At 55.5% G+C, this 13,719-nt stretch overlaps 1 protein-coding gene across 16 annotated transcripts in view; it reads right to left on the reverse strand.

The window, feature by feature from the left end:
- Window positions 1-13,719, reverse strand: part of THAP4 (THAP domain containing 4) — a 34,754-nt gene that overhangs the window by 13,395 nt on the left and 7,640 nt on the right. For 15 of the 16 annotated variants that reach the window (XM_081490600.1, XM_081490601.1, XM_081490609.1 and 12 more), the window contains 2 exons: window positions 1,635-1,794; window positions 374-483 (listed from right to left, as the gene is read on the reverse strand). In XM_081490600.1, coding sequence (XP_081346726.1) covers window positions 374-483; window positions 1,635-1,794 — 270 coding nt within the window. Of the gene's footprint in view, window positions 1-373; window positions 484-1,634; window positions 1,795-7,971; window positions 8,050-13,719 lie in introns of those variants that run through there. The other variant, XM_081490615.1, reaches the window with a different exon arrangement.

Below are 13,719 nucleotides of genomic sequence, written 5' to 3' on the forward strand. Positions count from 1 at the left end.
GCAGCGCGGCTGGCCCTGCTGGTCCACCAGCTCCAGGGAGTGAGCGCTCACTTGAGCCCGTGAGCGAGGTGAGGGTGACACAGGCAGGCTCTGAGCTCACGGGCCTGGTGAACCGCTTCAGGATGGACTCCCGCGGGGCCAAGCCAACTGCCAGACCGCACGTTCACTCCCCGGTCGAGACCCCCCGGAGGCCCACCCGCACGGGACACACGGGGCTCACACAGACGGGAGCAGGAGCGCTGACACAGGAACCCACAGAGGTTCCCACAGAGGGGCTTCCGCAGCCCACCCCCGCCGCCCCCCGCCTGGGAAGGTGCCCACACCACAGGCCCCTGGCGGGGCGCGAGTGGAGGCAGCCCAGGGAGGCGCGTACCTGTGTTCTGGGCGCTGACGAAGGCCACCTTGTTGGTGTCGGGCTGCAGGCGGATGAAGCCACACTCCCTGTGCATGGGCTTGTGCGTGTCCGGGTGGAAGGCGCTGAACCTGGACCGGGAATCGACAGGTGGAGACCCGGGTACCCGAAGCCCACCAGAGCACGTGCAGGCGTGGTGGGCCACCCTCTCCCGACCCACTGAACGTGAAGGACGCAGCGGAGACACGGGGGACCACCGGTGCGCCCCGCCCCCTCTGGTCTCCTCTCCCGCTGCGGGGACCGACCGGGACCCTGCTCTCCGTCACGAAGGGCGTGCCCCCCCGCCCACGCCCTGTCAGCACCTCCCACATTCCTCAGTCTAAGCCCCCCACCAACACAGTCAAGTCCATCCCACCAACGTCGCCTCCTTGTCTCTGAGCTAGGATCCTGCGCCGGGGTGCAACCGGTTCACGTGTAAGAAACAAGGCGCGGAGTCCGCGTCTCATCGCCCCCACCGCTGCAGGTCCATGGCGTGCAGGCAGCGCCGAGCCTCGGCCCGGGCACGCTGGCTCACGACTCACAACCCGCGCAGGCTCAGCGGCGCCGGGTGGGAATCCACTGCTGCAGCCACGTGTGACAGGCCGTGGGGGGCCCGGCTCACTCACCCTCTTGCAATCACAGCCTCTCATGAGAAATACATCTACTGCCTACACATACACTATTACACTGACCAAAACATCTATTTTCTATTCTCTTCACTTTTCTTTAATGTTAGTCACTGAGTAACCAGCATTAAGAGGAAATTAATGAATGCTAGTGGTAAATTCCTCTCAAGGACTGTAACTCATAGTTCTGTTTTACACGACCCAGCATTTCCACCTTTCGGTTCATATGCAGGATATTCTTTCTTCTCACCCTTGCAGTCAAGAATAAAATGAAAAGATATGAGATAATACAGCCTCAGCCACTCCCCCCCCGCTGCCCCCCGCCAGGCACCCAGCTGTGTGCTGCCCCCGCCCCCCACCCCGAGAGCAGCAGGAGGCCCGGTCAGATCTGAGATCCGGGATTCCCCAGCCTCTCTGAGACCCTGGCTGACTCAGGGAAGGACCACAGGAAAGCCAGGCCCAACCTCCAGTAATCCCGGGGTGGCTGATTTCCACAGGGCACAGTGCCTGCTTCACATCTGGATTAACAAGCTCAGACTGTGGTCAGTGTCTCCAGCCCGGCCCGGGGCGGGCACGCATCCTGGGGGTGGGGCGGGGCGGGGCGTGCGGGCACTCACGAGAAGTTGAGCATGGGCTGGCCCACGTGCGAGATGTGCGCCTCCTCCAGGTACCGGAAGGGCTGCAGCGTCGGGAAGGTCCCGGCTCCCGGTGGGTCTGACAGCCAGGTGCCCAGCATCCAGGACAGCGGCTCTACCACGGGGCTCATCCTGGGGGGTTCTGTGGACAGAGAGGGGAGTCAGCGGCTGCAGCTGGCTGTCCTGGGCAGCTTGGCGTGGATCACACACCGTGTGCCTGGCAGGCCCTGGTCATCACAGTTCGACCTGCAGGGCCTGACCTCGCCACCGGCCAAGATGAGCCTCAGCCTCCTCTCTCAGTGGGGAGAACAAGGCCGCGCCATCGGCAGACCCCATCCCGCTGGACACAGCTCTGGAGCCCGCAGCTCCTGTGACACAGAGGGAGGCCTGGCAGGCCAGGGGAGGCTAGTGGCCCACGGCCTCAAAGGGGGCTGAAAAAGCAGCATCGCCAGCCCTCAGGCTGGTCAGGCTGCCCCCGCATGGCAGCCCAGCGCTGCGGATGAAGGGCAGGGGAAGACCGTGGGCAGCGCAACAGGGGCTCTGGGCCGGGAGGGCGCACCCTGTCCACCAGGCGGAACCCACGGTGGCAGCACGGGCGGTGTGCCTGGAGACTGCTCTCCGAGGGCACCACAGGACCCTGCCACTGAGGCTGAGGGCAACGGCAGGCCTCGAGGGGCAGGTGGGCAACGGGACCGCAGACGAGGGTGGGGTGCGCAGACCACTGCGCCGGGCGCCCAGGCCCCACACCCCAGCCCTACTCGGCCTCACAGGCAGGATGGAGGTGCTGCTGAGCGGCTTTCTAGAAACCGGCTCGCGGGGTCCTCCGGCCTGCTGGGGACTCGCCCTGAGACCGCGGGAAGGCGGGGCTGGGCCCGCATGGGCCACCGGGCACCGGGACAGGGGCTCTGACTCTCAGTCTGCAGGCTTCCCACACCCGGTCACGCCTCAGACCAAGTGTCTTCAGGCAGACAGTGCGCCCAACACTGAGACGAGAGGGGAGGAGAGGCGGGCGTCACTGAGCCCCTGTGGGAGTCACACTGCTTTCCTGCTGCAACACGTGGCTTGTGGGATCTCAGCTCCCTGTCAGGGGTCGAACCTGGGCCCCAGCGGTGGGAGAATGGAGTCCTAGCCACTGGATCCCAGGGATGTCCCCAGGCTACGCTACTGAATGGCCACTTATGTCGACAAGCCTCAGACGCCAGCACAAAAGAACCCGCTTCTCACGTGTACACATCAAAGGGATGCATATGCTTCTGGAAGCACCTCGGCTCCTAGGCTCCTAAGATCACACAGCGTGTGACTGCAGGCGGAATGCAGTCTGGGAGAACGACCCCTGGGGAAGCTCAAAGGGCTCTGGAGGTGGAAGTGAGGAGAAGAGACACCCTCCACTGAGAATGCTGGGGACGGAGCGCAGGGTGGGCCGGCAGGTGGAGGCTGCAGCTGTGCACCTCCAACTTCTGAGATCCCCGAGGCAAAACTGGGCTGCCTGGGGGGGTGGGGGGAGCACATTCCTTCCTTCTGAGGCCAGGCCGTCTCTCCCAGGACTCCCTTTCCAAATCGCCCATGGCAAGTTAGAATTGCGGATGGTGATCCTGCAGCTCTAACAATGCTCTGACATTTAGACAGCAAGAAAAACCGAAATCGGGACTGCAGTTATGACCTCCGGTGGAAGTAAAGACCAGGAGTTTCCTACTCAGCGGTCTCGGGGCCAGCAGACCCCACTGCTCTAATGCCTGGCGACGCGTGTCTCTGTCTGCTCCTCTGTGCGACGCGCCTGATGCTCATCCACGCACGGGAACCCAGCAGCGAGCTGATGGGAGGCGCGCACACGTGCTGGGAGGCACACAGAGGAGTGAGCACACGGGCTGGCGTCTCAGGGACACGAGTCACTGGCCAGGCGGGCTGGCAGCACAGGCGGCCGGCCGGCCGGGGGAGACTTTTGAGCCCCCAGAAGGGCCCTGGCCTTCAGTCTGAGCAGAGCCCTGGAGGTCTGGCGGAAGGGCTGAGGCCCCTGGCTACAGGAAGCAGCTGGAGGAGGAGGATGGCCCCACTGCAGCGATGGAGGCAGCAGGAAGGGCAGGAAACCAAGGCCGGCAGCCCTCCTGCCCTGGAACCCGCCCCAGAGAGATGGAAACGCGGCCACCAGAGGCCTGAACACACGGCTCGCCCGGAACACTCCGAATGCCCTCCCGTGTCGGGAGGCCAACCGAACATGCAGACACGGGCGTGACTCGGCCTCAGAAAGGAGGGAAGTGCTGACAAGAAGCTCCACGAGGATGACCTTGAAAATGCGCCTGGGAAAGGGGAGCCAGACCCACGCGGTGCACGACCCGGCTGCAGGACACGCCTGATGGCCAGTGTGGAGGAGGCAGACCAGCGAGCTGCAGAGCCCCACGGGGCAGCGCCCTGGAGTTGGGGAGGGCACACAGACCCCCACAGCCTCCCTCCCCCAACACCCAACACCGAGCCTGTGAAACGCGGCTGCTCCTGAGACGCATTCTCAGCGCAAGACACCCCGCTGGATTTCAAAACCTCAACCTACAACACAGAACTTCACCCACCCCAGCAATTTTGAAGTACTGGTGGCTACATATTCAAACAACATTTCATACAATGTTGAGTTAAATAATTTATCAAAGCTAACCTCACTTGTTCCCCTTTACCTTTTTGACGCATTTAGTAGAAAATTTAAATTAGGTGGGGACTCAGGCCACGTTCCCGTTGACAGCACTGGAAAGGAGTGTTCAACACTCAGGGGACGCTGTCCTGTGAGTTCTGCCGAGAGGTCACCGCGAGTCTGCACTGAAAGACGCTGTGAGGTGACCACAGAGCAGCTGCAGGAAGCCCCGCGCACGTCCCAGGAGACGGGTGTGAGCACCAGGCTTGGGACGCGCGGGAGGTGCGTCTGCCAGGGAGCAGGGCGGGCCCACCGGTCCCGAGCGGGACCACGGTCTCCAGGCTGCCCGACCGAGAGCAGACCACGCAGGGAAGACTCCTTCTAAAAGCAGACGGGCAGGCACGCCGTAAGACAGGAAGGCAGAACCAACACCAAAGACAGCTGGAGGCACGTGTTAGAAGACAAAGCCGTTTAGATGGGATCTCCAAGCAAGACCCTCAATGCCTGCTGTAAACGAGAGATGCAGCTGAAGCAAGCTGGAAAGGCATCAGAAGCTGGGGCCAAGGCAGGCAGCCGGGATCAGGAGTCAGGACCGGACATCAGGCAGAAGGGAGGCAAAGCCCAGCGCACTCAAACAGATGAGGAGCGGCCCCACAGCACGCGAGGGCTGGTCACCGTGGAGACGCCTGTGGACACTCAGGCCCCAGACGCAGCGGCAGCATTTATACAGCAGAAACGACTGAAGACGCTCAGAGGGTGCCAGAAGGAAACTAAAGAGGTCTCTATATGTGTCTCTCCGTGTCCAAGCAAACAATATTCAAATAATGAAGCAGAAATAACTACGTATAGAATATAATTAATGAGGTGGCTCTGACAAACATATACTGGACTTTGCAGCTGAAAACCAGAGAATACTCCTTCAAGGTCCTCTGAAAGACCCATGAAGACTGACTTTTAACTGGTCAGAGAACACTTGTAACTTCCGAAAACTTAAAAGTTCTCTTCCCTGTCCAATCACAGTGCAACGAGACTAGAAATTAAAACGGTACAGACGTTCTTTAAAACAAGTCATGAAAGAGACGCCAGACACAGCAACGTGCAGGTCCCACACCTCCACCTGTTGGAACCGTGCGGAACAGGCACGTGGATCCCGCAGGGGCGCTGAGGGCACAGGAGGGCAGGTGCTGGCTCAGCAGCACACTGGTCTGTCTCACTCCTGCAACCGCCGCAGTAAAAGCGTCCGCGGCGAGACTTCCGTGAAGAGAGCAGACGCCTCTCCCTGGCCCTCTGGCCGTGTCACAGCAGCACAGGGCCGGCTGGGGTCCCTGCAGGCAGAGCTGGTGTTTTAAGAAAAGACAGAAATGCTGACTTGGGGGGTAACACACCCTGATTCCTAAAGATGTGCTCAAATTAAAACAACAAGAGCAGGCTGCGGCCGTCGCACTCTCACCCCAGCCTTCGCCCATGACATGGGGTGTGGGGGGCCCTCCTCTGCTTCTCAGCCCCTCCCTCTTCCAGCCAGAGCCTGAGGCTGCTGGCACCAGAGACCTCCTGCGCCCTGAACCAATGGCTTCCAGAGCGTCAAGGGAAACTGCAGCTGCCTCAGCTATTTCCAAGCGAGCAGGGTTTGGTGTTATTTGAGATGCACAGGGAGCTGCTCCGGACACAGAGATGCTGCCCGCCCAGAGCAGGACAGGCCGGCAGCCCCTCGTCAACATGAGCCCACCAGCCTGCCAAGCACAGCAGCAGCAGGCCACGAGACCTGCTGGGGCACGTGTGAGAACGTGGCTGAGGTAGGTCCGCGGAAGCAGGTCTGCCTGCTCAGATTCTCTGCCGCCCCAGGGGCCCAGGGACTCACTGGGACCCCAGCACCTGAACGGTGGAGGACGTGGAGCAAAGGTGGATCAAAGATGCCCCTGAGGGGTCCCCACTGCAGCCTCCTTTGCTCGGAGGCAAGAGAAGATGTTTTCATAAGCGACTCCAACGGAATGTGGGGACTGTCCTGTCGCAGAGAGGGCCCGCGGCGCGTCCCCTGAAGACAGGCCTCCCACAGACCGGGGGGAGGTGGGACGGCTTCGGGACGGCTCCGCGCATCCCGTGTACTGGGCACTTGATCTCTACTGTTATCACGTCAGCTCCACCTCAGTCCCCAGGCACTAGATCCCAGAGGCTGGGGCCTCCTGCTCTAAAGGGACAAGAGCCCAGCTGCTCTCGAATGGGGAGGTCAGACGTGGGGGCGGCTGGTCCACAAGGAGAGGGCCCGGCTGGTCCCGGGAGAGTTGGGCTGGGGGGCCTGGGGCCGCCCCGACTGTGCTGTTTATACCCGCAGGGTCGTGGGACAAGGTGACAGGTGGCTGGAGGTCCACTAACACCAGTCCTGCCCACCCTTCTTGCTCCATGACCACGGCCCTGGGCTGGGTCTACGCAAAGGCCACCCACCCGGGGCAGGGCTTGGTGGGGCTCAGGCAGGCAAGGAGCTGGGCATGCAAACCACAGCCAGGGGGCGAGAGCAGGGACTGACCGGCTCCAGGGAAGTGGCCAAGAGTACTGGGAGTGGAGGTCAGGAGCCCGAAGAGTCGCCAAAGTAAGAGCACGGGAAGCGAGGCTGCAGACCAGACGCAGGTCAGGGAGGTGGCGGCGAGTCCCGGTGCAGCTGGTGTCCAGGGCATCGCACTATCCAGGGACGGTGCAGCCACAGGAGTCATGGTGGACACAGCCATCAGGACAGGACAGAAGCACCAGACGGGGGGCTCGGCCACTCACCGGCCCCTGGACGGAGGGTGGGGGCGCTTCGGGAAGAGTGGACTGGGGGGACGGCTGAGGGCAGGAGCCCCGCCTCTAACAGACTCAACGGCGTGCGCCGTCCACGAGCTGGCAGGCGGGAGCCCACACGAGGCCGCAGGATCCCCGCTCAGGCAGCCGCCGTCGGCGAGCAGAGCGCCACCCCAGGCCGGGTGGAAAGGGTGGCGTGTGCCTTCCGGGCGGAGCGCGAGGAGACAGGGCTGAGCCGGTTCCTTCAGTGCCGGAAAGGACCGTGCACGGTGGGAGTGGAAAGGAAGCCTGCTGTTAGCAGCCAGGAGGCTCCTGGTGCCGTCTGGGCGCCTGCGGACAATCACAGGCTCCCTCGTCCGGCACCGCTCTGAGAGACACCTCAGACCCAGTCCTCTCAGCTTGCCTTCACGGGCTCTTAGCTGCAATGAATTTAATGTGGGCAAGAACAACACCGGGGGTGGGCAGGTCCCGTGGGCTGGCCGCCCGCTCTGCCCCCGCTGGAGCTGCGGCCGGCCCTTGGCCACGGTCCCGTTCCGTGTTTTCACTCAAATGTTGCAGAGCAGAAAGACCAACAGGAGTCTTCTAAACTCCGAATGTCATGTGACAGGAGCACACGTGTACGCCGGAGCCATCCAATTACACCCTGAAGATGTGTGCATGCTACTCTATGTAAATTACACTTCACTAGAGAAACGAAAATAAAACAAATTTAAAAGTCAAACAAAGTAAAAGTATGATAAACAGGGATCTGGCCTACTTGCCATTTTCAACCTCTTCAAGTAAATCAGACAGGCTTTTCTATGCATTGCTTCCCTGATTTCACTTTTCTTTTATTAAGATCTCAACCAATATGCAAAAACAAAAATTTAAATTTTCTCCAAGAAATTTAAATTTTCATTTTTGGACCTAGGACAGTGAGAGCAGACTTACCCATCTCTAAGTTTTCTACACTCCAGACACTGCCAAGGTTCTTCAAGGTTGTTTTCTGCCAACACACAGGAAATGTCTGCACCTGGCTGCTAACAGCTCGCAGGAAGTGACTGCCAAGCCTGCAGGGTGCATTCTGGGAACTGTAGTTCCACAACACAGGGGCCTCCTCAGGACAAAGTAGAACAAAGGGAGACCCGAGACGACCAAACCTTAGAGCTGGGAGGAGCTGTGGAGGTTGAGGCGAATTCATGAGAGTCAGCCAGGCCAGAGGGGCCAACCGCCTGGGGCAGAGTGAGGAGTGGACCGGGCCCCTCTGACCGGCGCTGCTGACCAGCGGGGACGGACCTCCGCGACAAGGCTGGTTCGTGCGGCCAGCGTGCAGGAAAGCTGTTTCTGGAACACACACTCTGGAAACTCCTGCCGTGCTGCCTTCTGTGTCTCCTGGCACATGTCAGCCGAGAGGCCCACGGCCCCCAGGGCAGGAAACAAGGAGACCCATCCACTGGGGCCTTGGGACAGATGCCTTTGAGGTCTGCCCACCCATTATCGCTTTGTGGGACACCAGTGTTCTCTGCCGGGGCACAGGCAGGGTGGAGAGCCTCGGTGGCCCGGCAGCGCTGGCTGTGCCAGGCGGAGGGCCCCGTGCAGCACGGGCGGTCTGGCTGGCTCCTGCTGGACAGGACCCAGGAGAAGCTGCTGCTTTAGAATGAGGGCGAGGCCCTGGCTTCATCACCCAGGAGATGGAAAGGCCCCCGCACACCCAGGAACACAGGATATGCCGGAAAACAGAGCATGTTTTCCATAAAATACAAAGACATGATAGAAAGGGGCCAAATTATTATTACTTGCAGATAAACGTTATCACTGGTTATCTAGTTAATCCCAGTCTCCACTGAGAGACTATCAGAGCCCGTGAGAGAACCTGCTAAGGCGGCCTCAGTAAACAGGCAGTCCTCCTGCTCTCAGCAACACCGAATCACACAGGGAGCTTGGGAGTCACAGGTCTTGTCTCTGCACTGACAATCAGGGACTTTCCCTGGATTCATCAGAGAAACCTGGCCAGACGTCTCCCCCAGACCTGGAGAAACCTGCGGACAGGACCGCTGACGTCCGCCCCCCTAGAGGAGCAGCTCTTGGAGACGGCGGGCTGGTGGGAACCCTGAAGGCAGCCTGGACGGGACGCCAGGCCGAGTGCACACGGACGTGGGAGTGAGCACCTCCCGGGGCTGCAGTCCCAGGGCCCCATAGTTTCCTGGGGTTCATTTCCAGGAACCACCAGGTTCTCACCAGAGAAAGAAAAGAAAAGAAAAAGGAAAGAAATCACCGGAGTGCCTGGCCGCAAGCCCTGAGTGTTCTCCAAAGCAAAGGCCTGTCCTGTGGTGAAGAGACTTGCCACCTCTCAGGGTGGGGGCGGGCCCTTCCCCACCCTGGCCCCTGGCCTTCTGGTCTGAGCCAAGGAGGGGGAAGGAGGGGAAGAAATACACAAGAGGAACACAAGCCACTAAAAGGCTGAAATTTAATCAGACTATAAAATGCTTCCCCTCCCTCAGACCACTCCTCAGGACTCGAGCACAACAGGATTACAGGGGAAAGTGCCCCCAGGTACAGACTCTAAGAAAAGAGTCTTAGAGAAACCCAGGGTCCAGGAGGAGGCACCAAGAAGGACACGAGAAGAATCTGAAGCACCAACACACACAACTGCAGGAAGCGCCGGGACCAACCCCTCGTCAGGTCACCACGACCTCCAAGCCGAGCGCCTGCCTCCCTCAAGTTTTATGATGACACCATGTCCACCTTTCTAGAAAACTACAGGGCAGGCTAAAAGGCAAGAAAGAACAGTTGGAAGAGACAGAGCAGAAATTCTGGAATTCTCAGACTTGGATCTGAAGTAACTGTGATTAATATGCTAAGGATTCTAATGGGAAAAGCAGATCAAGTGTAAGAACAGACACGTAATGTAAGAAGAGAGAGGAAATGTGGACAAAGAATGAAAAACACTGATGGTAGGCCTGAAGAAAGAGGGACACGGAATATCTCTCTGTAAGAACTCTCCCTACTGAAATGCAGAAAGAAAAAAGAGGGAAAAAAAGAGGGCAGAGTATCAGGGAAATTTGTGACAATAAAAGTGGTACATACACACGAGGAGAATACAGGAGAAAGAACAGACGGACATGCGGGAAGGAGAACAGCTGAGAGTTTCAGAGCGAACGACAGACACCAAACCGCAGATCCAGGAAACTCAAGCGAGCACCAAGCAGAACGCACACCAAAATATCTACATCTAGGCGAAGAGGCCAGGGAGGAAAGCCTCATCTCCAGAGTCAAAACGGTGAGAATTACAGCAAACTTCTGCTCAGAAGACATGCAAGCAGGAAAAGTGTAGAGTCCTACATCCATGAAACGATCCCTCAAAAGTAAAGAGGAAAGAAATAGAGACTTTTCAAACAAAAACTGAGAAAATTTACTGCCAGCAGACATGCCCTGCATGAAAAGTTAAAACTTCTGCAGACAGATGGGAAATGATACTGGTCAGAAAATTTGAATCTAAATAAGGAAAAGAGCACTGGAGAAAGAATAAAGGAAGGTAACAAGAAAATGCTTCTTTTTCTTAACTGACACAGTAGACAAAGGTTTCTTCAAATTTTTGGCAGTAACAGGGTGAGTATAGCATTAAGTGAAACCAATGACAGCAAGTTCATAAGGGATGAGAGGGAGGAGCTGGGACCCTCTGTTAAAGGTGCCTGCACGCCCATGAAGCAGCACAGCTATTTGAAACCGACACAGATTCGCTGTAAACGGACAGTGTGAGCTTTCGGAGGACCACTAGAGAGAAGTATAACTGATACGGTAAGAGAGGAGAGAAAGTGAAATCAAGTTAAATACTCAAACGAAACCAAAGAAGGCTGAAAAGGAGGAACAAAACAAAAGAAGCCAATGGCAAGCAGTTACAAACATAATAGACATGAACCCAGGGAAAGCAATGACCAGTTTACATTTGAGTGGCCTAAGACCACCCACCAAAAGATGGAGACCATTAGGGTAGACTGAAAACAATGACCACTATATGTTGTCTGTGAGACCCACCTTATACAGAGACAGACTACAAGTAAGGGATACAGAAAGATATATCATGCTAACAAGAATCGAAGACAGCTGGAATAGCTGGAAAGCAGACAGGACACGAAAAATCGCCGGGGATAAAGAACAGCATTATTCCATAATAAACTAGGGGTCAATTCTCCAAGAAAATGTAATAATCCTCCACGCTTACATACCTAAAAACACAGCATCAAAACATGAGACAAAGAAAAACAGAACTGCAAGGAGAAATACACAAATCCACAGTTACAGTGGGAGACCTCAACACACTGCAAGGAAAGGGCAGATCCAGCAGGCAGACAGCCAGCAGGCCACAAGTCAGCGCTCCAATCATGGACCACTATGCCGGCTAATTTTAGGTGTCAACTTGACTGGGCTACGAGGATGCTGAACCAGCTGGTAGGACATTATTTCCGGGGGGTCTGTGAGGTGCTTCCAGGAGAGATCAGCATCTGACTGGGGCACTGAGGAAGGCTGCAGGCCCTCAGCGGCACAAAAAGGTAGAGGAGGGCAAACTCGCTCTGCGTGAACTGGGGCCTCCGGATGGACCAGGAGTTCCCCACCCCCTCCCAGGCCTTGGAACAAGGACTGAATCACTCCACCAGCTTTCCTGGTTCTCCAGCTTGCCATCCGTAATTGTGGGAGCCAATTCCGTAATAAACTTCCGTATACTCACACACATCCTACTGGTTCTATTTCTCAAAAGAACCCTGACTAACCACTACTTCAGTAAACATCAGCAGAATATACATTATGCTCAAGCTCAGGCTCACAAAAAACATTCACCACGACAGGCCATATTCTGGGGCACAGAACACACCTAAGACATGTACAGAACACAAATCATACAAAGGATGCTCTCAGACCACAGTGGGACTAAACTAGAAATCAGTAACAGCAAGAGAGCTGAAATATCCCCAGATAGCTGGAGATTAAACAAGACACTTCTCAGTATAAAGTTGGTCAAGGAGGAAGTCGTAACAGAAATAAAAGAACACTTAAACTAAATGGAAATGAAACTACAAAACCTACAACTTATCAAAATTCGTGGGATGCAGTAAAAGCAGGCTCAGGAAGGAATGCATAGAGCTGAATGCGTAGATGAGAAAAGAAGACATACTGGAAATTGAAAGCAGAGAAGGAAAAGCAATTCAGCTGAAAGCAGAAGAAAAGGGTAAAAAAAATTAGAATAGAAACCAATGAAACTGAAAACAGGAAAATAAAATCAACAAAAGGCTGGCTTTTTCGAAAAGATCAATAAAACTATTAACACACTAGCTTAGTTAACTAAGGAAAGAAAAGAGAGAAGACACAAATTACCAATATCATAAATAAAGAGGAACACCCACTACAACCCCACAGACGTTAAACTGTTTAAAGGATACTATGAACAACTTCATGCCTACAAATTTGATAATTTAGGCAAAATGATCAATTTCTTGAAAGACAACACTACCAAAATTTATACAAGGAGAAATAATCTGAATAGAATAGGCCTGTATCTGTTATATCAGAGAAACTGAATCAATAACCTCCAGAACAGAAAGCATCAGTCCTAGATGGGCTTCTAGAGTATCAGTGAATTTTATCAAACATTTAAGGAAAATCTTACCTATTCTTTACAATTTCTTCTGGAAGGAAGAAGCAGAGCGAATACTTTCTAAATCATTCTATGAAGCCAGAATCACTCTATTATTAGAATCAGACAAAGCTATTCTAAGAAAGTAAAACTACAGATCTCTCTCATCAACACAGATGCAAAACTCAACATGAGCAAATAGCATCTAACAATGTAAAGATATATATGTATACCATGATCACTTGGGTTTATTCCAGTATGCAAGCCTGGTTCAGCAATCTAAAATCAATTAATATAACCCAAATGTCCATTGTAGGATGAGTGGATAAGTAAAATGTGAGCTCTGCCTGTTTGTATGGACACGGCGTTTCCTCTGCAGGGCTCGGTTCCCCAGGCTGTGCCCAGGCACGCAAGTCCGGGTCTGAATGGGACACGGGCAAAGAGAGGACCCGGCCCTGAGGTGCCCCCGCCCGTCTGGCATCCTGTGCTTGTGCCCTCCCCTCCCCCGACCCCGGTGAGTCCTCCCGGCCCCCCTGCCCCAGGGCCTTCGCTCCACACAGTGGAATATTACTCAGCCTTCAAAGGAAGAAAATTCTGCAATATGCTACAACATGGATGCACTCTGTGGACATTAGGCCAATCACAGAAGGACAGATACTGTGTGATTTCACTAACGTGAGTCAAAATCACAGAGACGGAAAGCTGAACGGTGGCTGCTGACGTCTGGGTGAGGGGAGAAGGGGAGTTACTCACAGGGACAGAGTCTCAGATTCCCATGAGTTACAGGACGGCCGGGGGGACAGCTCTGGAGCGGTGTGCATGCATTTAACGCCACTGAACTGAAGGCTGACAGACTGTTACGGTGAATTTTTGTTGTTTGTATTTTAACTCAATATAAAAAAAGGCACAACAATGACAAAAAAGAAATGAGCTATCAGGCCATAAAAATACACAGAACTCTTAATCCAATCCTGCTGAGTGAGAGAAGCCAAGCTGAAGAGGCTGCATGCTCTAGTTCACAGCATCTGTGCCTCCCAGTCTTGGGACTTTTCTGAAGAGGCAAAACTACA

The sequence above is a fragment of the Giraffa tippelskirchi genome, chromosome 5, assembly GCF_054371585.1.
Source record: "Giraffa tippelskirchi isolate mGirTip1 chromosome 5, T2T-mGirTip1v1.2.pri, whole genome shotgun sequence".
Lineage (NCBI taxonomy): Eukaryota > Metazoa > Chordata > Mammalia > Artiodactyla > Giraffidae > Giraffa > Giraffa tippelskirchi.